We start from the raw sequence: 26,608 nt of genomic DNA, 5'->3' as shown, positions 1-26,608 counted from the left end.
AATGGATATTAACTTCAGTACGAAAATAGCTGCAGCACTACTCGCATAATGGCAGCAGCCAAAGCAGGAAAAGCAGCAACAACAACAACAACAATAGGAATAACAACATGGCATGGTATTAACATGCGACAATGAGACATTGTGCAGTGATCGATGCGAAAGCGGTGGAATGGCTATTTTTAAATTGATGAATTACAGTTGGCGTGTGAATAAGTGTGGCTGCATGATGAGTGTTGGGGTGTATGTAGGTGTGTTTATATATATGTTTTGTATATATTTTTACATATAATATATATTATACAGGTACATTAGGGCGGGTTGATTTACAGGGAGCCAAAAGCCGAAAAAATCGCATATGCGGCTCATTTTGAACAACCCTGCCTAAGGGAATATGGGTCTTAAGCCGGTTACGAGCTCTTGACTTTTTCATTGAAGTCATTATACCAGAAAAAAATGAATAATCGGTTGTAAGGCAGATATATGTTATATTTCTCCGATTTTCTTTTTATTAATTTCATTTTTATTCATTTTCTATAGTAATCTGATCTGAGTGATTCGGATAAATGCTCGATAGAATATTAAAATGCACCTATGTATTCAATTTTATTCAGATACATGGGTTTACGGGTTTCAAAAAATTTTTTTTATTGCTTTATTAAAACCTACAACTCTCCAGAATATTGTCCTGCATTTTCAAGTTGATCCGAATAATAGTTTCGGAGATAGAGCCTTGAGAACTTGTTCGCTCTAGGCTAGATAGGCTAAGTGCGCCATCTTTAAACGCGTGTTTCTGTGTTCTTGAAGTCGGTTGGTAAGATTTTTTTGGAACTACCGATCCGAACCGAACCGATCTTTATGAAATTTTACACACGTCTTTGAGATACAAATCTTAAAGACTTGGACGAAGGATTGTTTTCGATTACAACTATTCAAAAAAAAAAAACAATATCTCGAAATTTTCAGTGAAATTTTAATTCTTTTGTAAAAATGTCTGCAAAAAATTCAATTTTCGGTTCTTTTTCCCCCTTCGCCCAAGTTCTAAGTTAAGGTTCTAACTAAAACAGGTATTTTTTCATCTTAGATGATCCTGTAAGGAGTTATCCTGCCAACGCGGGCGCATCTTTTTTCCGAGGAGTCACCGGAAACGGCGTTGCAATGGCGGAGTTTAAAATATTTTTTTCCAAAAGGTAGGTAGGTTTGTAACAGTAAAAAATTCTAATAAAATATTTATTTTTTTATATGACATTTTTTTGTTTAAAAGGCGCTGTTTTTAACCCGAGGCAACCCAAGTAAACACCTTAAAAATCGATGACTTTAAACCTGTTTCAGACCCATAGGCCCTTAGAGAAAGTTATTCAGAAAAACCCATAGACTATTTCCCACATATGTGATTTTATAAAAAGAAATCGACCTGCTCTAATACACATATTTATATAAATATACGACAGTCCCCCCGGCTTGTTTATGGAAATTGCGAATTTCCTTGCATTTAGTTAAATATTGAATTAATACAAAATAAAACGCTCAAATTACATTAGTGCAAAATGCAAAATAAGCTGGCGCCATGTCTTGCATTGCGGGCAGCTTTCGGTGCTTTACTTACACGTCGCTTCCGCCTTTAAACGCTGCCGGCGTACGCATCGATTCTCACGTAATATAATCTGCCCGCGTGCGTACACACTAGATTTACGCTAGGCAGCTAGCCACCACGTTCATTTCTATGGTTGCTAATTGCATAATCAGCACACCGCTCGATAGCAGCTGTAGCTCACCCCCCATCCACCTACCAGCAACATTCGAATGTCGCACCACAAACGCTTAACCTTTTCAATGTTTAACATTACATTCAACGCGACTTGGTGTGAAATTATGTGTTCGGTTTGTGTTATAGATATTTGTACAGCTTTTAAAAATTAACGCTGTTGAATTTAATGCTAAGTGCTTTCACGTTGAAAGTTTATGCTCCAATCGAAATGCCGTTTCCAGGCAATGTTTAATACACTTAATAAATTAAAATGTTCAACACGCGCCATGCCGACTGTTTAGCCATAAAAAATATGTGTGATAAAAAAGAAGAAAATGAAAAAACCGAATGATTGTCCATTGTGTGCATAGTAGCTGCTGGTGTAGCGGCAACGCTGCGCGCTTGCGCTGTCGACAAGTGTGTGCGGGGTTAATAGCCGCTAATTATTTCTGTCACTATGTGTCATCTCGCAACTATGCAATGCGGTTGACACGTTTGTATTTGCATACGCATACATGTGTGTGTATGTATGTTGTGTATATATGCATGCATCTTCGCATTTTTGTATGCGTAGCTTCGACAATCTTCTAATTTTATGATTATTTAACCACAATATTTACAATGTAAGAAAATTTCGCTGAACAAATGACTTTTTCATATGAAATTTTTTTTCTGTTACTGATATGAAATTCACGGAAGTTTGAAAATTTTAAGATTTAAACTAAGCATGTGTTGATATAGTGATTTTCTAACCGAAAATGTGCCTTAACATGGCACTAAGGAAATATAAAATCAATTTTGACAGGTCAGTTTGTATGACAGCTATATGATATAGTTGTTCGATTCGAACAATATGTTCGGAGATTGTAGCCTTGTCTTAGGCATTAATGTGTGCCGAATTTCGTAACGGTACCTCGTCAAATATAAAAATTTTCCATACAAGGACTTGTGTTTCTTGGTCAATTTGTATGACAGCTATATGATATAGTTGTTCGATCCGAACACTTTCTTCGTAAATTTTTGCGCTGCCTGAGATAGTAATCTGTGTTGAATTTCGTTAGGATAACTTATCAATTAAAGGGGTTTTCCATATAAGGGCTTAAGCTTTATTGGTCAGTTTGTATGACAGCTCTATGTTATAGGTGTTCGATCCATCCAATTTCTTCGGAGATTGTAGCGATGCCTGAGATAATAGTCTGTGCTGAATTTCGTCAAGATGTCTTGTCAGTTAAAAGGATTTTCCATATAAGGACTTGAGTTTTATTGGTCAGTTTGTATAACAGCTATATTATATAGTGGTCCGATATAGACGGATCCGACAAACAAGCAGCAGCTTGGGGAGAAAAGAGCAAGTGCAAAATTTCAGATCGATATCTCAAAAACTAAGGGTCTAATACGCGTATATACGGGCAAAACGACGAATAGACGGGACATGGCTAAATCGACTTGACTCTTCATGCTGATCATCTATTGATCCAATTCATAGGAACTCCGACGTTTCAGCCATCGTTGCCAACTTAATATACCCTGTTCAGGCATTAAAAAACAAGTTTTCTAACGAATGAATATATGGAGAAATGAGTACCCTCCTTTCCATGCCTTTTTTAGGGTTGTGCGTCAATGTATGTATAGTGTTTGTTGGCACGGAAACAGTTTCTAGATCCACTCTTCGCTTTCTAGTATATTTTTGAGACCAAACACATATAACCATACATATATGTATGTCACATCTTATAAGCAAATTTTTAGTTTTTCAAAAAAGTTTTTTACTAATAAAACGGTGAGAAAGACAAAACTCTCTGAAAACATGCTTACAAAATATTTACAAAGCGTTTGGTTTGTGTGTCGAGTGTGCAAATAACCTATATATACCATATGTATGTGATACTCGTATTCATTGTTTATCTAAATGACTTTATCTTTTTTTCAAAGTGTAGCATTGACGTCAATCAAGTTTGAGGGACAATATCTGTAAATATTTTTGCTCAAAGCGTTAATGGCAGCTTTATTTCATTCACCAAAGCAGATAATTCAATAAAGCATAAAAAATAAATAACTATTGGATTATTGAGTTTAAAAAATGCACCGAAGATTGAATATATTGACGTACGACGCCATAACGTGCAAAATATTTGCGATATTTAAATTAATTGTAAACACAAACAAAGCAGGCCAGAAGGTGAAAGAGAAATTTAGAAAATTAAATAAATTCTAAATATCGGTATTGCTAAGGTTGTGTTAGGGAGGGAGTGAAGGGAAGGGAGATTACGTTTTTAATAAGGAAATAATAGGCGCTTTCGGGGTTTTAAGCAATTAATAAAGGTTTTATGAATCCTTTTTGAATTTGGACATTTTTTAATGCGATGGTTTTGTAGAGCGAGAATTTAACCGTTTCGAATTTCTAATAACACTACACTGAAGCTAAAAACCCTTACAAAGGTGCATTTCTTTTACCTGAAAAGTATAAAAACAACATTGTCTTGATTTTGCTCGGTCATTTTGTATGGCAGCCATATGCTATAGTGAAGCGATCGGAACAATTTCTTAGGAGATGGTAGTATTGTCTGGGAGGAAAATCTAAGTTGAATTTCGTCAAGATATCTTGTCAAATAAAAAAGTTTTCCATATAAGAACTTGATTTTGACCGATAATTTTGTATGGCAACTACATTTCACAGTGGTCCTATCAGAACAATTTCTTAGGAGATTGTAGCGTTACCTTATATATACTAAAATTCGTCACGATATCTTGTCGAATAAAAAATTTTCTCATATAAGAACTTGATTTTTCTCGATAATTTTGTATGGCAACTATATCTTAGACTGGTCCGATCTAAGCTATTTCTTAGAAGAATGTAGTGTTTCGTCACGATATCTCGTCGAATAAAAAAGGTTTCCTTAACAAAACTTGATTTTGACGGAACATTTTGTATGGCAGCTATATGCTATAGTGATCCGATTTGAACAATTCTATCGGAAATTTTTGCGTTTTCTTCGACAAAAAACTATGCCAAATTTCGTCACGATAGCTTGTCAAATAAAAAAGTTTTCCATATAAGAACTTGATTTTCTCGATAATTTTATATGGCAACTATAGCTTGCAGTGGTCCGATATCGGCAATTCCGACAAATGAACAGCTTCTAGGAAAGAAAAGGACGTGCGCAAAACTTCAGAGCGATATCTCAAACCCTGAGCGACTAGTTCGCGTATGTAGAGACGGACATGTCTATATCGACCCGACCCAACACGACACGCTGAAACGTCGCCTCCGCTGCAACTTCAAAAGCAGATTTAGAAAGCAGGAGGGTGTGTAAAGTTTTCGCATATACGCCATATGACGAACGACGCGAAGATCGCGAAATTCTTCAATTTGCCGACTAAGATCGTTATTGTGGCCATGATTATGGCTGTTTGTGATTGCGTAGCGCGCGTTGGCAATAAGCCAACTACATTCATACATACATTCGATATATATGTACATACATATATCGTTGTACGTCAGTAAGTATGGGTGTGCTCGTTTGATGTACGTGTGCTTGTGTGCGTTTTAAGTGTGGCTTGTGTACTTGTTAATACGAACACGCGCAAGCTTCGCTTTTTTCACAATCTATTTTTATTTTCGCCGCTGCTTAACCGAATGCAACAAGATGTAGGCAAACACCGAATTGTTAATACTGATGACGATGAACAGACACACATATAAATGCATACACACACATGTGTGTATATGTATATAATGTTACAGAGTCGTACTTTGTTGCATGCGACAAGTTGTTGGGAGACGGCGAGTGGGTAAACGACCAGCCATTGCGCAGCGAAGTCAAATTTAAAGCGCAAGAAATAATAATAATAAAAAAGAAGGATTGCTTCAACAAAAGCGTGGCCCACTTGCATTGCAGACAGCCACGACGGCATTCGCTACACAACATAAACAAACATAGACAGCCACCAGCCACCAGCCGGCAATACGAGCCACAAAGCTATCGCCACAGCCGAGACCGGCATATAAGCGGGCAATCGGGCAACAGCAGCATTGTCGGCATGTGCAACAACAGCAGCAGCGACCGGCAACTGATCGGCGGCATGAGTCGCGCAAACTCAAATGCATTCATGTAGGTTGGCGGTGTGTGTCTGCTTGTAATGCCCATGTACATATGTGTGTCTGGATATGTATATGCATAACTTTGCTAAATATGTATGTACATACGCAAACATTAACTGCAATAGCCGGCGATTTCACAGCCGTATTGTTGCTGCTGTTTTAATATGCAGTTACATACAAACACACACATGTCTATTCATATATATTTCTGCTCTCTTCATTTTTTTCTTAGCTACTGACTGCCTCCGAGTTGTTCAATTCAATTACTTGGCCAACCGAGTTTTTCTTTCAGACAGCAATCAAAGCGTCTGCTGGAAGACATTTATGTGAAGAAATCTACGGCTGTTGTTCGGACTTTAATTTACGAGTGAGAGCGCGTTGCGCTCATAAAAATATGAATAGACCAGTCGGAGTCGGAGTCGGGCTATGTATGGATATGTGCTTTTAATAACGGTTTTCGCAATAAAAGGTTAGTCAAGGTAAATTTGAAGTGTAGCTGATTAAAGTGGAAAGCCAAGTTCACTTGCGGTCGGATTTTGTTCAGGTAAGATCAGTTTAAATTTGAAAGACATTATTATTTTTTAACATTGGGTTTAAATAAACGTCTCTAGCCTAGAAAGTTCATTATCTTTGTTAGGTTTGGAGGAGTACACGTTGGAAACTTTGTATTAGCTCTAGTTTTAGACTTCCCGAACGCTGCAGGTTATGTTGATGACAACATCTGATGAGTCGGCGTTACGAGTTTTCGAGGGAAAGGTAACGCCGAAAGGGGAAGATTTATGGTCCTTTGCGCATTGGCAACGACGAAGGTATACGACGACATTGACATAATTCAGCGAATTATAAGACAGGGGCTACGCTGGCTGGGCATGTCGTCCGAATGTATGAAAACACTCCAGCTATGAGAGTATTCGACGCAGTACTCGCCGGGGGAAGTAGAGAAAGAAGAGGACCTCCACCCCGTGGTAAAAACTAGGCGAAGAAGGACCAGCGAAAAGGAAGAACGACTACCGCGCTGTTGTAAACTTGGCTATAGCCGCGTAAGCGTTTCTTAGGTTAATAAAGAAGAAGACTACATCGCTGACATAAAGGTAGCAGTAGATCAACTGGTCCGGAGCGCAGCCTCCTGAAGAATGTTGACGACTATATGTACATTCCGATAATAGAGTAGCGATATTAACCTTTAGTTAAGGATATATAGAATCCTTATCTCTGGTGATTATTCATTTCTAGAGTAGGACATTCGAGTTGAGGATATTTAAAACACTTATATCTATATCTATCTAGTTATTTTATGATTGGAATGGTTTGGGTGCCTGGCCATAGCAGTATTTACAGGAAACAGTAAAGCTTATGAGCCTGCTAGGGCAGGTACTTCAGTCGCAATAACTGCGGAAAGAGAACGAATATTAGCTTCTTTGGTTTCTTGTGGCTCACTACTGGATTGTGGGGCCTCAGGCCAAATCAGCAAGCGCTGGTCGACTAGCAGGTCATAAGGGTTTTCTGGCTTTGGATAAATTGGACGAAGTCTGGAGCTCTTCGCTCACAGCAAGGTCCATCATTTAGTAGTTGTAGGAGTTCTAACTGCCGCGCTTCTGCCAGATCAAAGCAAAAACACCCCGACCTCATCATTTTAGACATCAAGGTGAAAAAGCGGAACTAGAAGTATAACACCTAAGCAGATTTGTGATAGGTCCAGGGCGTTTTTCCGTATGACAAAATAATATACTTCACATAGATCTACTAAAGGAGGGTTGGGGGTTTAATTAAGAGACAACAGTCAAACTTAAAACTGTTTCAGAACACTTTTTCCACTGAGTCTAAAGCTAAACTTGGATATATTTATACTTAGATAATTTCAATTACAGAATATTTAATCAACTATCGATAACTATATAGACTTTGGATCCATGCAAATAATATTAATTTCAACAAAAATACACAAAAAATAAGAAATTTAAGTTTAATGGGCAAAATGTTGACTCACCTATCAGTCTCTGTTTCTGCATTCGGTTGTGTTTGCTGTGGTGGCTGTTGCTGTTGTTGTTGTGGTAGCTGTTGCAATTGTTGTGGTACTTGCTGCTGCTGTTGTTGTTGTGCCGGCGGAGTTGGCTGTTGAACCGGTGACGGTTCTTCGACTGTAGTCACAGTTGCAACATTATTGCTGTTGTTGTTATTGTTAGTATTAGCACTAGCATTGTTCATATTATTAGCACTATGAATTTGTTGCTGTTGCTGCAACTGCAATGTCTCATTTTGCATATTCGCAATTGTTGTTGGATTGGTTATTTGGACATTGTCAAGCGTTACTGGTTGTTGTTGTTGTTGCTGCTGTTCATGATGAGCCTGGATGGTGGCCGCCAGAACCTTAGGATCAGCAATAGTTGGCGGCGCACTTTGTTGCATTTGTTGTGGCAGCTGCTGTTGTTGTTGCTGTTGCTGGCCGCCAGACTGTTGTTGCAATTCATAGTTTGTCAATTGAGTTACGATGGGCATCGTTTGACCAGCTGGAGCTGATTGTTGGTGTTGATACTGTGGTGGATGTGTTGGTTGTTGTTGTTGCTGCTGTTGCTGCGACTGTGGCTGCGCTTGTGACTGGAACTGGAATTGTTGTGGTTGTGTGGCTGCGCCATCGATTTGCGATGTCGGGGCGGAAGCCGATTGATTTTGTTGTTGTTGTTGTTGCTGCTGCTGCTGTTGCGATGATTGTTGTTGCTGAAGTTGCATATTCATGGCGTCGTTGGCCATCATTTGCGGAGGAGAAGGCTGATGTTGTTGTTGTTGCGGTTGTTGAAGATGCTGCTGCTGCTGTTGTTGTTGTTGTGTAACAGCGGGTTGGAAGTTTTGTTGCTGCTGTTGACTGTAGTTGCCACCTTGCTGTTGTGCTACATAGGCTGTTGGCATGGACTGTTGCTGCGCATTTTCAACCTGTTGCATGCTAACAGCACCGTTATTGTTTTCACACATGACAACACTGCCGTTTTGAAACTGCAAATTGCTAGGAAGCGTCTGCGGCTGCTGTTGTTGCGGCTGTTGCTGTTGTGCCTGTGGTGGCACATAAACCGTACCAGCTTCCTCGGAAGCGGCAATCGCTTCCTCCTGTTTCTTTAGTTGCTGCAACGATTGTTGCAATTGCTGTGCGACAACTGTTGCATAATCCATAGGCAATGTTTGCCCGTGAACCACATCCTGAGTGCCTCCACCGACGCCTGTGTTATTGGCATTCGCATTATCAGCATATACTTGTTGTGACTGTTGCTGTTGTAGTGGTTGTTGCTGCTGCTGCTGTTGCTGCTGTGTATGTCCCTGCTGCATGCCAGCTGATTCGGACATAAAGTGCTGCATGCCATGTACTACTGTAGCCGGTGCGGTGGCAATACCAGATGGTGCAGACATTTGTTGATGCATCTGTTGAGCTGGTGAGCTGACGCTTCCGTCACCTTCGCCAAAGTTCCAGTTGTCATCATTCGCAGCATTGGCAACGGTACCGCCCCCAGTAGTAAGTTGCAAACTATTTCCAACGCCATCCACATGATTTTCGAGCAATTGTGCGGCGCCCGTGCCAATTATCATACTTTGTGTAGTCTTTGCCGGTTCGCTGCTGCCGCCGCTACCCGATTCGGAGGAAACAGTCTTTTCATTATTGTTGCCACCGCCGCCCTCCTTGCCGCCGGTGCCTACAGTTGAGTGATCGAGATAGTCCATGCACATCCAACGTCCACGGCGGAACGGCTCAGTCGACTCGATCTTGACCACCTTGAAACGTTCGCTACGATGCTGCGTCTCTTTGATGTCGTCCTTCTTCTTACTGCCGCCTGGTGTGACAGCAGCGCTCACCACATTTATAATGTTGTCCGAAACATTGACCTGTACATTTTGTATAGTCTGTCCGAGCGATGGACCAATGGGATCTACAACAACGAGACCATACTGTGAACTGGTCGGTATCACCGGTGCTGTAGTGCTCAATGCATTATTGGAGAAATACACCTCCTCTTTGGAGAATGTATCTTCTGACATTGAAGGTGTCTCATTTTCGAGATCGGTAACACGACTATGAGATTCATCTGTATGGGATTCATCCAAGTCGTCAGCCGACTCATCGCCATTATCGGAATTCACCTTGGGATGTCCCACAGTAACGGAAGTAATCTGAAAAGATGAGGTCGTCTTTGGTTTTTTACTTGGCTGCGAAGCGGCAGTATGGTGCTGATTGCCGGCAGCGCCATTTACACCACCGCCACCACCACCACCTCCATGGCCATGACTGTGATGAGTGCGGCTTGTATTGGTGCTGGCCGAACTACTGCCACCACCATTGTTGTTTGGCGATGTGACTTTCGTCGATGTCGAAGCCGTAGTGGCTGTTGACTGTGGTGCAACCGATGTGCTCGAGCTGGTACTGTTTGCAGTCACATTCGAGTGAATGCTACTATTGCTGGTCGCATTTGAAAGATTCGTATTGGACGAATTAGCGACCGAACCAGAACCACTGCTGCCGCCATTATTGCCACCACTGACAGCGGCATTGAGACGCAAACTCTCACTGGTACGACGATGCACTGCATTAGTGGTGCCGCCACCACCACTACTACCACCCGTTGAAGCTGAATGGTGATGATGATTCATGCTGCCGCTGCTGTTCACATTATGTTGGTGCAGAGACGAATGATGGGCGCTCTGTGGATGATGGTGATGATGACGTTTGTCCGACGAGTTGATGGCTTTCGCAACACCACCACCACCACTGCCACCGGTATTTGCATTTGATAGCGATGTCATTTTAGTCAACGGCGGCTTCTTAATCGCTGTGGTACTGGCGGCACGTATGGGAGCGTGAGACTGTATTGTGTTGCGGCGCTGTGCTGCTATGGTGCTACTCTTGAACATATCAGAGAATTGATGATGATCCATTATGGTAAGCGAATGGCCTTGTTCGGGATGCACTTGATTTGTATGATGCTGTTGCTGATTGCGGAGGTTGTGATTGTGCGAATGATGATTGGTGTTGGGTGCAACAACGGTTTGGGTGTCTTCGGGCGATGATGCGGAATTATTCTCTTGTGGCGGTGTTGTAGGCGATGCGAGTGCAGAGGGAGGTGGCTGATCTTGCTGCGGCGACTGCGGCTGTTGTTGCTGCTGCTGCCCTTGCTGCTGATGTTGCGATTGCTGACCGGAATCTTCCGTGGCGGTCTGATTCTCGGCCATAATCGGGTTTTTCAAGGTGCGCAATGTCTTTAGCAGATAATCCAGGACGAATGATTTTATTGCAAAGTAACCGTATCCAAATGTAGAAATCTTATCGATTTTGTAATTAGTTTAAAGGTATAGGTTTCGATTATATGCGGCTGCCTTAGTGTAATTTGCTTCAAGTTGAGTTTCTTTGTTTAATTCACCTATTTGCACTTAAGCTTACGACTTAATTACTACTAAATTCTATGCGTTATTTATATATATATATATGTATTTTTTTTAGTTAATTTTAAATCGATTACTTCGGCATGAGTATGCAAAACACACGATTTTTTATTCACTGTTGCTAGGCTCTAATTCTTCGTTTGCTTTTTTATTTGCCGCTGCTTGTCACAGCTTTAAATTTGTTGTACACTGTTAAATTTACATCAACCAACTGGACTGATTCGTACACAGCGCTTTTGCGAATTTCACAAATGGTTGCTTTTTGTGATTTTCCTAATAGTTTGTGGGTTTTTTGTTTGTGTTGCTGTTGCTGTTGCTTTATATGTATTTGCAATTGTTGTCAGTTTTATTAGTGTCGTTGATGAGGTCGCGCTCAGCGGTAACTGCTTTAAGAATAGAAATTTAAATTAAATTTAATTGAATTTGATCATCAGTACAAGTACGTTGCATTTCATAGAAATAGATCAGCTCAGCTCAAAAAAAGCATATACGAGTATATATGCGATATGCTATATTTATATACCCAGGACAGGATAGGGTATATTAAGTTGGCCACGAAGTTTGTTACACGCGGATTAACGTCGGAGGCGCTATAAAATAACTATATACATATATAAAAGAGCAGCTGATAAATGACAAGCCACGTCCGTCTGTCTGTATATACGCGAACTAGTCCCTCAGTTTTATAGATATTAAACTGAAATTTTGTACACCCTCTTTTCTCTCCCAGAAGCTGTTCATTTGTCAGAATTGCCGATATCTGACAACTATAGCATATAGCTGTCATACAAAGTTAACGATCGGAATCAAGTGCTTATATGGAAAACTTTTTTAATTTACGAGTTACCGTGACGAAATTTGGTATATATTATTATGTAAGTCAACTTGGCAATCTGTGAAGAAATTGTACAGATCAGACAACTATAGCATATAGCTGTCATACAAGGTTAACGATCGGAATCAAGTGCTTATATGGAAAACTTTTTTAATTTACGAGCTACCGTGACGAAATTTGGTATATATTATTATGTAAGTCAACTTGGCAATCTGTGAAGAAATTGTACAGATCGGATCACTATAGCATATAGCTGCCGTACAAACTTAACGAACTGAATTAGGAGCTTGTATGGAAAACTTTTTCAGTTGACGAGATATCTTAACGAAATTTGGCGTGGATTATTGTTTAAGGCAAGAGTGTAATCCCCGAAGAAATTGTTCAGATCGGATCACTATAGCTTATAGCTCTCATAAAAACAGAACGATTGAAATCATGCGCAAGTATGGAAAGCTTTTTTATTTGACGAGATATCTTTACGAAATATGGTATAGTAATAATCTAAATCAACAATGTAATCTCTGAAGAAAATGTTTAGATCGGTTCATATACCATAACATATATGTAGCTGGCATACAAAGTGAAAGATCGAAAACAAGTGCTTGTAAGGAACCTTTCATATTTTTGAAGTGTATTATAGCTTCGTTGCAAGTTAACTTTTTTCTTGTTCTTAATAATCTAGCTTGAAAATTTTTGGGTCAGATTTTTCAAATGCGCATACTCCTCAAAGGCCAAGATTCGATTTAACCGGTAGGAAATATTAACGAAATAATATTTTTTTAAGCGCATTTAATAACTCCTCATAAACATCACGTAAAAACGGTCGAAATTATTTCTATCTGTTTTTGAGAATTCTACTGGGTTATCTGCGCTTCGCTTGCAACGCGAAAAAACCCCCTAACTGCCTCCAATTTCAATGACACTTGAACTATGACTGTGAAACGCAATTTCCGACTGAATTTGTATCTATTAATTTAAAGGTTACTGCAGTATAACAGAGAGATTTGGTTAGCTGACGTACGTCGTAAGGTTGACAAAGACAGCGCCTCAAAATGGCTATTAAAACGACTACGATTTCAGCGTCTAAAGTCCCGACCTGCGTTTGTTCGCATTTTAGTTTGATGGCGGTATAGTAGCGGTTATAACTCGTATCACGTTCGGTGCTGCTGTCGACGTGCACTGTTACCGCGACGTTGCCAGTGACAGTGGCTGTTGCTGCTAATATTGTTTTGACGCTCGTTTTATTGCTAATAGTGTAAATTTTGATTTTATTATTATTATTGGTTTGTTTATTGTTGCAGTTTTCTACAATACTTTTGGGGCTACCACTATTCGGTTTGTCGTTGTCCACATGTAAACCAACAGCGACGTTAGCTATGCGACGATGATACATAGTGTGCAACAACAGACATGGAGAACAGTCATGCGGCATAGCCCGGCGCTGCCATAAGCATTGCTGTTATGTAGACACAATTACTGGACCGGTATAGTAATGAAAATTTTATATAAGTTGGGGACTTAATTTAATATTTTTTTTTGTATACAGCTCTCAGTTGAACTCGTGGTTTACACAGTCACTCATACACATCTACCATCTACCATTAAGTGTAGCACTCTCACCTTGATCACGACGCTCTTGCACTAGTCGACTTTGCTTATTCTATTCTTGTTATTTGCAACATTTTCACAAATATTTTCTTTTAATTTTAAATTAACACAAATTTGCATACTTTTAAATTATTCATAACCAAGCAATTTAACTTATGCTATTTTTATATTTTTTTTTTAATATTTTTTTTTTTGTATTTCAAGCAGTAGAACACATTCGTTAGTTGATTTTTTTTTGTATTTTCAAAACATCGCGATTTATGCGTTAACAAAGCACCTCTGAAATTTACGCACTTCACTCTTCGCACTGTTGGGTTGTGGAAGGTAACTTAACGAAAAAAAAAAATATAAACTAAAAGCAAAACTCAAAAAATCTTAGAAATTTTTTGCTTTTGTACTAAACATCTATACTTTATGTAGTTGTGTTTTAGCATTTTTTCACGAACTGAAGAAATAAATTTTTGATTTATTTTTCTCAAGTATTGAATTTGTTAAATTTTTAAGGTTGATTGTTCTTTTTGTTGATTAGAATATTAATCTTTTAGCTAATTATTCCATCACACGTTTTTGTTTCACACAGAGGATTCAGTTTCCGCTGAAATTATTCCTGTAAAGAAACAGAGCAGAGAATAAAGCGTAGATCAGTCAAACAGTTTCTTAAATAATCAGTTTCTATTGATCAAAGCGACATATTAGTTAAATTTTCATGCGAATCTGATTCGGCATTTTAATGTACATACATATGTATTTGCATACATTTGCGCTTGTGTGTGTGTGCGCTGCGCTGGCATTGTCATTGTTGTTGTTTTTAAATGCGTAGTTTGAATTTTCTTAGCTAATACTACACATATTTTAAATAACGCCTCGTCGCCAGATTCGCCGCGTCTTATGTCCATCAATAAATAATACCTAAGCAAATATATCGGTTATGTTTGCACGCTTCGCTAAAAATATGCTATTTGATGCGAGAAACTCATTTCTGGTTTCATTGTGGTTTGCACTTAACTACTTAGTGTGCAAATATCTGTTATAAACATACATACATACTTGTGTACATATATACATACACTGCGCTTCATTAGGTTAGCACACTACAGGTTTAAATAGTTTTGTTTAAATTCTAACAAAATTGAAGAAGCTGAAATTCTCAAATTTCGTGTGGAAAGCGCTTATGGTGATTCAGTTTTATCGAAACCATAAGCCAACGAGTGGTACAAAGCCTTCAAAGACGGTCGAAAGATCGTTGAAAACATGCCTCGTTCTGAACGAAATTTGACCTCTTCAGCTGAAGAAAATATAAAAAAAAGAAAAATGATGCTTGAAAATTGTTAGACAAGTGTTAGAGAGATAGAAATAGAACTCGACAGTCGACAGAATGATTTTGGTAGATATTTTGAGAAAGAAACGCGTTCTTGCTCGAATCGCCTCGATAAAGTTGAATTTTTTTCAAAAATAGTACCGTAAACAGTTTTCTCTGAACATGCTTGATGGTGTGAATTCCAATCCTACATTCATTAAGAGCATTATAACCGCCGCTGAGACATGGGATTATGAGTTTGACATGCAAACAAGTCCACAATCATCGGAGTGGAACCCGTTTTCAGTTGATCGAAGCAATAAAACAAAATTCGCTGAAGAAACTGAATGCCCTCCCAAAAAGTGCTTATGAAAAGTGTGTTTGAGATTTTTTGATTGGAAATTAGGAAACAATAAAGTAGCTGAGAGTTAGAAACAAAGAAATCAGCAGTAATTGTTTTAGGCTGATGAAGATGTGCTAACCTAGTGACGCGCAGTGTATGTATGCATATTGAAAAAACGCATAGTATGTATGTATGTATGTTTGTTGTTGTCGCGTTTATTGCTGTTTGTTCTGTTTGATTTTTTCACATCTTTAACTTATATTAATTACAATTTTTTTTTGTTTCTGTTTTGCGAAGTGTTTGATTTCATTGAAGCAACAGCGTTTACTCATAAAACACATACGGACAAAAGATGACAAGAGGAGAGCTGCCTTTTGTGCATAATTTTTATGTTATTTCAACAAATTGAGAAACAAAGTAAACACAAACTGTAGACTATAATATAAAAAGAAGGTAAACTCCTACACCAAAATAATCATAAGAGGCCTGCCTCTTGCCAGAAACTATCCATCAACTCCAGTTTTAGGCTGGAGTCTGATCTGATTACTGTCGCGTCTTCCAAGCCGAAATGGCTGTAATAAGGTAACTGTAGATCTCCTGCTTCCGAGCATTGCATACTTCAGACCAATGACTATCCACTCCGATAGTAGGACTGTACTGAATATACGCTCAAGTCAAGTGAAGTAATGTCTAAATTACTTATCTCTGGCTTCGAGTTACTACATGATTAGAGTATTTTTGGTGACTGACCACAGCGGTATTGCAGAAAACTGCAGAAATGATGAGCTTGCTAGGTCAGGTACTACAGTCGCACTACTGCAGCTGAATGGGAACGGGTAAGAGCGCCTTTGGGTGCTTGTAGTTCACTACTGGATCCTCAGACTAGCTGACCAAGCGTTGGAAATGACTGACCATAGTAAAAATTAAGGTAATGTTGAAAGTTTTCTTCGATTATTGAGGTATGGTGCACTCCGAATTCCTTCCGACCGATCAAACACTCAACAATGAATAACATTTGAGTGATATGCGTCTTTTGCCTGATACTAATTGTAAAAAAATACTGGCATTTTAGGGCGAAAAACGATGCTCATTGTCTTTTCTGACCTCAAAGGCATCGTCCACAATGAATTTGTACGTCCTGGACAAACCGTCAACGTCAAGTTTTACGTGGAAGTCTGCAAGAGACTCAAACGAATGGTCAATCGGGTCCGACAAGACATCGCAGTCGATTGGAAGTTGCACTACGACAATGTCCCGGCTCCAATGCTTCCGCAGCCGCTCTACGGCCCAGATGTGGAAACCCCGGAATTTTTTTTTTGTTTCCTTGCATGAAAGACAAGCATTTTGCGTCGACAGAGGGGATCCAAGCTTTTTTAGTTGAGATCGAGGAACCTTTTTATTTGAGTGCAGCCGAAGTTAAAGCTTCTTTTCATGTTTTATTAATTTCTCAAAACAAAAATTGCATTTTGAAACTGCAGCCAATGAAGACGAGGGACCATGTGAACAAATATAGGTACATTGCATATAAAAACTACAAGTGAAAATAATAATGTAAAAGAATAAGAGCAATCAAGCAGCGCGCTACATTAACGCGACCAAAAAGAGATACCAGCGAAGAAAGGAAGAACGGAAAGTTTGCGAAAGAAGTAGAAAAAATCGACGACTTGAAGAAATGGGAGGCGTACAGTAGTAATGCAGCAGTTTGCTTTTCACAACCGATAAAGCGAAAAAATCGATAGAAAGCAAAAGAAAAAGTTTGCAGTTTCCTGTTGCTGTTGCGGCATATACATGCATACAACAATAAAACTCATGCAGAGGATGTGGGGGCACAGCGAAGTGGGGTGTGGTGGTATAAACGACATGTTGTATGGAGTTCGCCATTCGCGGTGGAACAGCTATTCTTAGGTGGCAAGTAACGAGCTGTATGATGGAGGTGGTGGTGGCGTTGTTTAATAGTTGTTGTTGTTAGCTGTGGTGTGGCTTTACAGCTGAAGTTGTTTATTCACGTGTGTCAGTGTGTGTGTGTGCATAAATATGTGAATGTCGTGTTGGCAAGTGATGGGCAATGAGCAATAATTGCTGTCTGTACAAATTGGCATTCTTCACGGTTACTAAATCGACGAACACTATTATAAGAGTGGCGGATGAAAACAGCTGTGGAAGCAGAGAAGGCGTTCGGTTGGCAAAAATACTCGCATAATGTGTATGCAATTCTTTCGCAGTGATAAAAACGCACGAGTGAATAAATAGCGAAACATTTAGTGACTGACAAACAACTACCGTTAGAATTACATACATGCATATGTACGTTAATGTAGTTACTGTGTGTGTATTCACTGTTAGTAGGGTGGGTCGAGTTCTAACAATAAAATTTATTCAACGCTTTCTTAGATAAATATTTTGGGTACCCAATATATTGGTTAGTCGAACAAGTCTTGTATAAAAAGGGAAGAATGCCACGCAAGCCACCACAGAAATTTGTTAAGTTTGCGGAGACGATGCTGTATCAGTTCGTATAGCACAACAATGGCTCGCTCGCTTCCGTTCTGGAAATTTCGATCTGTGCATCTTTCTTTTTCTCGCTCTGGTTGATCTATCGTTGAAAAAGTCGATGAAATTATGGAAAATATTGGCCAGAACAGCCACATAAGCTGCCATGACTTCGCTAAGGAACTTAACATTCATCATCAAACGGTTTTGAACCATTTAAAAAAGGCTTCCTACAAAAAGAAGCTCGATGTTTGGGTACCACATGAATTGTCTGTGAAAAATTTAATGGACCGAATTAACGTCGGCGATTCTTTGTTGAAACGAATGAAATCGAACCATTTCTGAAGCCATTGGTAACAGGAGACGAAAAGTGAATCAAATACAATAGTGTGCGAAAAAAATCATGGTCCAAGCGTGGTGAAGCTCAACAAATGGTCGCAAAGCCAGGATTGACGCCTCGAAATTTTTTGGTGGGATTGGAAAGGAACCATACACTATGAGCTGCTCCAGCCTGGTCGAACGATTGATTCTAAATTTTACTGTCAACTGATGAGTTTGAAGCAACAATCGAAAAAACGGCCAGAACTAATCATCAGCACAACGCTAGACCACACACAGCTTTGATGACCCGGCAAAAACTGGGAGAGCTTGGCTGGGAAGTTTTGATGCACCCACCACATAGCCCTGACCTTGCACCATCGGACTTCCTTTTGTTTCAGGTAATGCAGAACTCTCTTAATGGAGTAAAGTTGGCTTCAAAAGAGAAGTCTGTGAAAATTACTTGTCACATTTTTTCGCCGAGAAACCAGAAAAGTTTTACATTGATGGAATACTCGTAATGTATCTAGCGGAAAAATGGCAAAAAGTGGTTGGCCAAAATGGTACATATTTGGTTCATTAAAGTTCATTAAAAAAAAAAATAAGTTGAAGTTTGATTAGAAATGCGAAAAGACTTTTTCGACTACCCAACATTTTTTTAGTTTTTGGATTTGCGTTAATTTTAAGCAGAAAAATGTTGCTCACGGCCAGACACCATTTTTGGAGAGCCTCCTGGAGATAGACTACGAAATCAAAGGAATGCAAATTTTTCAAACAATTCGTCGATTATTAATGTACTGAATTTCAACAAATCAACTGCAATATTCTTTTAACACCATTAAACTCTGCTTTCAAACAAACAAGCAGTTGATTTTTAATAAAATTTTTCGAAACTAAAAAAATGTGCCGTCCTAATGTGTTAATAATAGTAACGTATGTGTGTTGTAACTGCAACTTCGGAAATGAGTCACTTGAAAACAATTGTCTGTTTTGCTTTTTTTCTTGCATATATTTTTTGTTGTGTTTGCGTTTGATTATGCACTTTCTGACAAATATAAAATCAATTTTGATTATTTCTGTATTTTGTCACGAATGTTATTGAGTGCAATGGCCATGAAAAAATTAAGAGAAATAAAGAAGTAAACAGAGGAGAAGTAGAACAACAAATGTTTTTCGAAAATTAAGAAAGGTAGCCAATAAAAACATTTTTTTCGTTTTATTAGAAGCGTGTGTGTAAATAAAGAAAATTAGATTAATGAAAGCGATGCAAAGCAAAACGAAGTGATATCAGTACGCAGCTGTCTGAGAATAAAAATAAATACATACATACATATCTAAACGGGAACTAAGCGTAGTATCTTGCATATTTTTAGCTACTGCGAGGCTATTAATTAAAAAAATTGGATCGGATTGGACTAAAGCACCATGAAAGCGGCATAGTGTGGCGATGAATAAGCGCTGATAAACAGAATGGTGAACAATAATAGAGCACATTTTTGACAAAATGAACTTGGAGAGCCAAAACCATATTATAAAGAGAGTAGAAACCGATATAAGAGAAGAAAGTAGAATAGAGGAATGATAATGCTATGCGTACACATCTACATACATAAAAACAAATAAAAGAAATTATTTGGGTACTAAGTATGTATATAACAACGCAGCGGGCGCAAAAAAAAATTTCGAAAAATGTTTGAGCGTAAGGCAAGCCTTCGCCTTCAAGCTGGCTCCTTCATGCCGACGTGACGTTTGGAGCGTACCGCATAACGTCGGCGTTTGTCCGAAACTGATGTTTGGCAAACGCTTTCTTTCCAGCTGATATGCTCGACCAAATACAGCAAACAGTTCTCACGCGTCGCGTATCTCTCGCAGTCGTATGCGTCGTGAACATGCGCTCGCTGTTGTCAAGCGGCGGTGTGTGGCTGGTAGCGAGGGAATACGATCAAAATAATTTTCAAATTTTATATACATACATACATATGTATATATGTATATTATATATTATTTTGCACTATGTGCCATTTAACATTTATGCTGCGCGGCGGCAGCGCAGCCAGTGCCGTGTGTAGTTGACGCTATGAACGCCGACAGCCACCACCTTGCCGTCAAAAACATATGTATTTATTTTAAAAACTAAATGCTCGTACATGCTGCCCCACCGCAGCTCCCACACTTGATTTTAGATACATATGTATGTATGAACATATGGATGTATGTACATATGTATGTATTGTACATATGTTTCGCTTGCAAACATTTTTAGCTGTCACACGTTTCTAGCGAATGTGCAGACATAAACATTGCAAAAATAATAAATTCACTAGTGTACGTGAAGTTGTATAGCTTGCACTACGTACTTGTTGTTATTGTTGATTTCGCATTTTTCTTTTTTCAATACATTCGATAGTCAGTGGTAGTAGTTCTTCCTTATTTATTTATTTATATTTTTTTCGTGTGGCAAACTAATACGAGAATGGCAACATATAAATAAATAAATGCGAAAACGTCAAATGTAAATGACATACAGACATACATATGTACATCATTAATGCCAACATCAATTAAACTTGTAAATATTTCTAAACGCATCGAATTTCTAAACAAATAAACTATATGTTTATTTCTGCTAGATGTATGTACCTACATACATATACATATGTATATAGACATGTTTGGTAACACTGCAAAGCGAGTCCTTAAAAGCGAGTGCACTTATTATTATTACACAATGCCTTAAACTAATTTTTAGTCAGAGCATCAAACGGGTTAAGGACACAGAATTAATGGTGGCTTGTAGTCAATTGATATATGTACATATATGATACAGTATTGCGCAAAAGTTGTGTAGTAGCCATAATCTGATTTGAAGTTTGTTTTAGAAAAATTGGCCCCATACATGTGCAGCAACGATGCCATTATTGGGTTCATGCAAATTGAGATATATGATTTTGGCATTACAGGGATTTCCAAAATAAAGGGGATTCCCATATTGCAATTTTTACTGTGGCGCATAATTTGTATTATAGCCAAATAGATTCTTGATTAGACTCATTATTATGTTACAAGTGCATTGATCTATTTTTTGAAAGTAATTATAAAGCTCTCTTTTTCTACCTCTCTCAAGAATATATCTAATGTAGTTTGTATTTTCCTCTTGCGTTCTGTTAGAAGTTTACGAACTCCTGTCGAAACTTGGTTAAATTTCAATAAGTTGGTCCATAATTTAGGATATAGTTGTAAAACTACTTTTAACAAACGCCATCAAAAGATATTTCTGCTATTCCTCGAAATCACTACTGTCAATAACGGGTGATTTTTTTGAGGTTAGGATTTTCATGCATTAGTATTTGACAGATCACGTGGGATTTCAGACATGGTGTCAAAGAGAAAGATGCTCAGTATGCTTTGACATTTCATCATGAATAGACTTACTAACGAGCAACGCTTGCAAATCATTGAATTTTATTACCAAAATCAGTGTTCGGTTCGAAATGTGAAAATCCGCTTTTTTATCGACAAATTTTGTTCAGCGATGAGGCTCATTTCTGGTTGAATGGCTACGTAAATAAGCAAAATTGCCGCATTTGGGGTGAAGAGCAACCAGAAGCCGTTCAAGAACTGCCCATGCATCCCGAAAAATGCACTGTTTGGTGTGGTTTGTACGCTGGTGGAATCATTGGACCGTATTTTTTCAAAGATGCTGTTGGACGCAACGTTACGGTGAATGGCGATCGCTATCGTTCGATGCTAACAAACTTTTTGTTGCCAAAAATGGAAGAACTGAACTTGGTTGACATGTGGTTTCAACAAGATGGCGCTACATGCCACACAGCTCGCGATTCTATGGCCATTTTGAGGGAAAACTTCGGACAACAATTCATCTCAAGAAATGGACCCGTAAGTTGGCCACCAAGATCATGCGATTTAACGCCTTTAGACTATTTTTTGTGGGGCTACGTCAAGTCTATAGTCTACAGAAATAAGCCAGCAACTATTCCAGCTTTGGAAGACAACATTTCCGAAGAAATTCGGGCTATTCCGGCCGAAATGCTCGAAAAAGTTGCCCAAAATTGGACTTTCCGAATGGACCACCTAAGACGCAGCCGCGGTCAACATTTAAATGAAATTATCTTCAAAAAGTAAATGTCATGAACCAATCTAACGTTTCAAATAAAGAACCGATGAGATTTTGCAAATTTTATGCGTTTTTTTTTTTTTAAAAGTTATCAAGCTCTTAAAAAATCACTCTTTACATATTTTTGTTTTGTTCTTGCACAGCTAATTCCTTGAGCTCAGCGTTAGAAAGATTAACTGCTGTTTCCTGAACTATTTCTTCGACAACTTCTAAATTTAAAATTAGTTTCCTTTATTCCACTATTTATTTCGTTATTTTATCCACATCGACAGAGCGTCCAATGTTGTTGTTGAACAATCCTATGTCTTCCCGTTATGTCCAATGTCTTCATTCTTACATTCATCTGACTAAATGTTCTTTCATAATCCTTCCAAAGATATTTTGTTCTGTTCTGCCAACTTGAGTTGCTAAAGCACTTGTCTCTGATAATAGCCAGTTTAATTCAGCTATAAACATTTTTTTGAGTTTCGCTTAAAAATCTGATTTTTTGTAAAGTTTTGCGCTGAAATTAATGGGAACTAATTGAAAACCAAATATGCGTTTATGGCACATAAATTTCGAACGGAAATAGCGATAAAAGAGCAACAACGACTTTATTTTGATTTGATATAAAATTGTGTTTATATTTCTATCGTTACTGTAATGTAAACTTTTGTTCTGAAGCAAGTGTCTTCAAGCTTGCATATAAGTAGGCGATTGTAAATATACATATACTCTTTCAGACCTACATACATACATATTCAGTTTGAGGTTGGGGAAATGGAAGTAAACGGAAACTGATATACGATCGGTAGATTTATTTGAAATCAAAATAAAGTTGTGCAATTGTTTATATGCATATGAAAAATAATTTTCCATTGTTATTTCCAGCTGTTATGCGGGTTTAAACAGAATACGCAGTGCAAAATGTGGTTCTCGGATTGACACCTCTAAATTGTAAAACAGAAGTGATCAAAATAAGAGATGAGTCAAACGGACTGACAATAAAATTAATGAATCATATAATTTAAGTTTGGAATTAAACATAAATTCAACCATATGAACGGTAGTTTCATGAAGTCAAAAATCTCATAAACAATAATAAAAACCATATGATAACTTATCAACTACAAAAATGCTTCTATTATATATTTTTTATGATACAATGGCATTTATTTAAGTAAACAACTCAAGAATGGAAATTTGGTTCACTACTTGCTCATCGAATGCATAATATGTGCATCAGTTTGTTGATAAATTTATATGTGTTTCAACAGGAGAGATAGTACAAGTTGTACAAGTTCCATACGAAAAAAGCCGCTACCAGTAAGGATGACTGGCTGGCTGGAGGCGGTTAGTAGTCAGCCATGAAAGAGGCAAAAGGAAAGTGAAAAAGTGAATCAACATTTTAACAGCACAGCCACCACGACCGCAACCACGAAGACACAACGAAACAGCCGAATGAAGCAAATGCAGACAAACCAGAAATGAAAGTGCGAAGCGCAAGAGTGATAAAAGTACAAGAAGAGAAAATTCGTTGCCATTGCTTTAGATGTCGGAAAAATGCTGCTGCGCTGCTGTGGCGCTACTATTTACCGATTACAAAGCCAGCCACTGGAGGAAAGCAAAATGGATTGGAATGCAAAAATTCTTTTCGACATTTTCGTTGTATCTTTCGAGGGCGAAAACCCGACATATTGGCTTGCAGGCATATGCGGTTGGAACACTTAGGCAAACGAGAAAATGTCATTAAGTACATATAACTATTTGGCTACATATACTATATTTTTTTCTATTAGCGACATTGACACTGATAGTACAATAAGATCCGCTGCATTATTAAAATCAAATTAAGAATGTCTTATGTAAATATATATATAGAATAACCATAGTATTAAAGAATAAGTCCCAACATAAAATAATTGAAACTTCTTGTATGTATTTGTGGCGTAGAAATTCCGGTGTTGACCTTAACGCAGTTGCAAATAGATGATGTAAAATATATTCCTTTTAACCTATCATTTGCATTCTATTTCACTCTATCCTCCATTGTTAAAAACCAATAACTCAAATTCTGCGTTTTTCAACGCTTTGAACTAGGTTTTGTAAATATTTATTTGTTTCGCATACTTATTGGCAAACACTTATTTCACATAATCTATCGAAACACAAGCCGCGTGTAATTTAAAATATTCCTTCTTCTGAAACTTAGGTAGAAACATTACAAACAGCACACTATGATTTATTTTACCATAACACGATGGGGTGTTGACGATTTTCGCAATATGTGCACCATGCGTTAGGCAAAAATTTAGTTTTTGTGAAAATTTTGCTTATTTCTTAATTTTTCACATTTTTTTCATTTAATATATCAAGAACCGAACTGTGAAATAAGCAAATAACAGAAACAAAAAAACGGCAGCGTTGCCGCAGCACCAAACTATTCTCGGATCATTCGGTTCATAACCAAAGTCAGCAGGCGACTACACACAATCACATCGATTTGTTGCATTAATTTACTAAACATTTTACTTATTTGCAAACACGACATACACATAAAAAACACTGCGAGTTGTTAATTAATGCAACGGTTAACACTTTTCAGCTATTAACACCTTTCTACACTATTATTTTCGAGTGTAATTTAGTGAAACTTTTCGCGAAAATTTCATTTTTGCCAATAGAATCGACGACGTAGTGTGGAATGACACACGGCAAAAAATTTGACATTTGTAGCAGCGCTGCGTAATCAAAACGATGAGAGCAATCGTCGTCGCTGTAGTCGCCGCCGCTGCGGACGAACGGAGAATCAACGAATAGTGAACACACAAACGGAAGATAAAGTAGTAGCGCATAAAGAACGTAGTATGTAATAACAACAACAACAAAATAACGCCAGAAATATACGAAGAGCGCGTTAACACAGCGCCGCTGCAGCAGCGGCTATGTGCGCGCACACACGCACACAAACAGCCACAAAGAAATATACTTCGGCTAGCCAAACGCAGCTGAGCCTTTAATATTCGCTATTATACACAAATTACAAGCATAGCTTTAGCACAGCGCATGAGCTTATATATCACGAAAATTAGACATACTTTATTTTGCACAATTTATATTGTTTAAACGCTGCGTAAATTCACATTTCACTTCCACAAACCCTTTTTCACAACGAACTGAACTGACGACTGCGAACGAACGAGCTAATGTACGAATGTCAGAAACTTGACAGATACAAAAATGTCAAGATATGCACAAAGCGGAACACGAAAGTGAAAAGGAAAACGAAAGAATGCGGTATTTGGGAAACAAAACTAGAGGATTTCAGCTTAACAGAGGAGTTTGTGATAATGTTTTGCCGGCAGATGTCGCACGCTTATCAGCAGATGTCGCTTCGGAAATATTAATTGAGGCATTTAAAGTAGGGTTGTAATCTTTGCTGAGACAGTATTTACTGTTTTTTTTTCGAAATATGCACAACCGCTTTTCATTTGTGGGCGGCAAAAGAAGGCTCTACTGTTTTGTTTTTATGAATGAAAAAGAAAATAACAATTATATAACACATATAGTTTAATGCTATAGCCAAGGATTTTGCTTTATTATAAAGATAGAAGTTTGACATTATATAGTAAAAGTCATTTCGAGCCAGTGATTCCCGCAGTTGGCTCGAATGATTTCCAGCTAAGAAGCTCAATTTTCGACCACTTTTTACATTAACTGGTACATATCGTGCCGAATATTCTCATCCATGGGGTCAATTGACACGGGCTTATCTCCGTAGTCAGCAAATACACATAACTCCATAAAAATGTTAAAGCGCACGATCTTGTAGGCCAAGCCATAGCCCAACAACGCAAGATAATGCGCTTTCCAAAAGTTTCCTTTAATAAATTAATAGTTTCGTTCACTGTATGATATATAGCGCCGTCTTGTTGGAACCAAAGGTCGTCCAGATCAACATCCTCAAATTTAGATAGGAAAAAGTTATGAGTCATGGCTCTATAGCGTTCCCCATTGACTGTAACAACATGGCCGGCTTGATTCTTTGCTAAAGCCAGGCTCTTTTTCATCTGATCTTTCCAACGAAGTGGACGTCTTCTTCTTCCTCTGCTTCTTCCGGCGGGTACTCCGTGAAACACTCTCAGAGCCGGAGTGTTTTCATCCATTCATTTTCTGAACTAAAGGGTGGTTGCTCTAGCCAATGATATCAAAATAATTGGCGTAAACCAGCAGTTGTACACTTTTATAGAAGATTGTACCTTCTCTATTCAGCTCTGCAGTTCGAATTATTTTCTCCAGCAGCAGATTGAAGAAGTCGCACGATAGGGAGTCGCCATGT

The 26,608-nt window shown here is 38.3% G+C and overlaps 1 protein-coding gene across 9 annotated transcripts in view; it reads right to left on the bottom strand.

The window, feature by feature from the left end:
* The window catches only part of LOC105231143 (protein bunched, class 2/F/G isoform), a 255,003-nt gene extending 229,494 nt beyond the window's left edge, over positions 1-25,509 (bottom strand). For 2 of the 9 annotated variants that reach the window (XM_049459883.1, XM_049459891.1), the window contains exons 1-3: positions 25,368-25,509; positions 13,720-14,314; positions 7,834-11,650 (exon numbers count right to left, since the gene is read on the bottom strand). In XM_049459883.1, the coding sequence (XP_049315840.1) occupies positions 7,834-11,054 (3,221 nt within the window). In that variant the 5' untranslated portion in view covers positions 11,055-11,650; positions 13,720-14,314; positions 25,368-25,509. Of the gene's footprint in view, positions 1-7,833; positions 11,651-13,120; positions 13,673-13,719; positions 14,315-24,520; positions 25,328-25,367 lie in introns of those variants that run through there. The other 7 variants (XM_019992050.3, XM_019992051.3, XM_019992059.3 and 4 more) reach the window with 7 other exon arrangements.
* Positions 25,510-26,608: the final 1,099 nt, after the last annotated feature.

The sequence above is a fragment of the Bactrocera dorsalis genome, chromosome 1 (genome assembly GCF_023373825.1).
Source record: "Bactrocera dorsalis isolate Fly_Bdor chromosome 1, ASM2337382v1, whole genome shotgun sequence".
NCBI classification, from domain to species: domain Eukaryota; kingdom Metazoa; phylum Arthropoda; class Insecta; order Diptera; family Tephritidae; genus Bactrocera; species Bactrocera dorsalis.
The sequence above is the reverse complement of the archived record's forward strand: the minus strand, read 5'-3'. Positions and strand labels throughout refer to the sequence as shown.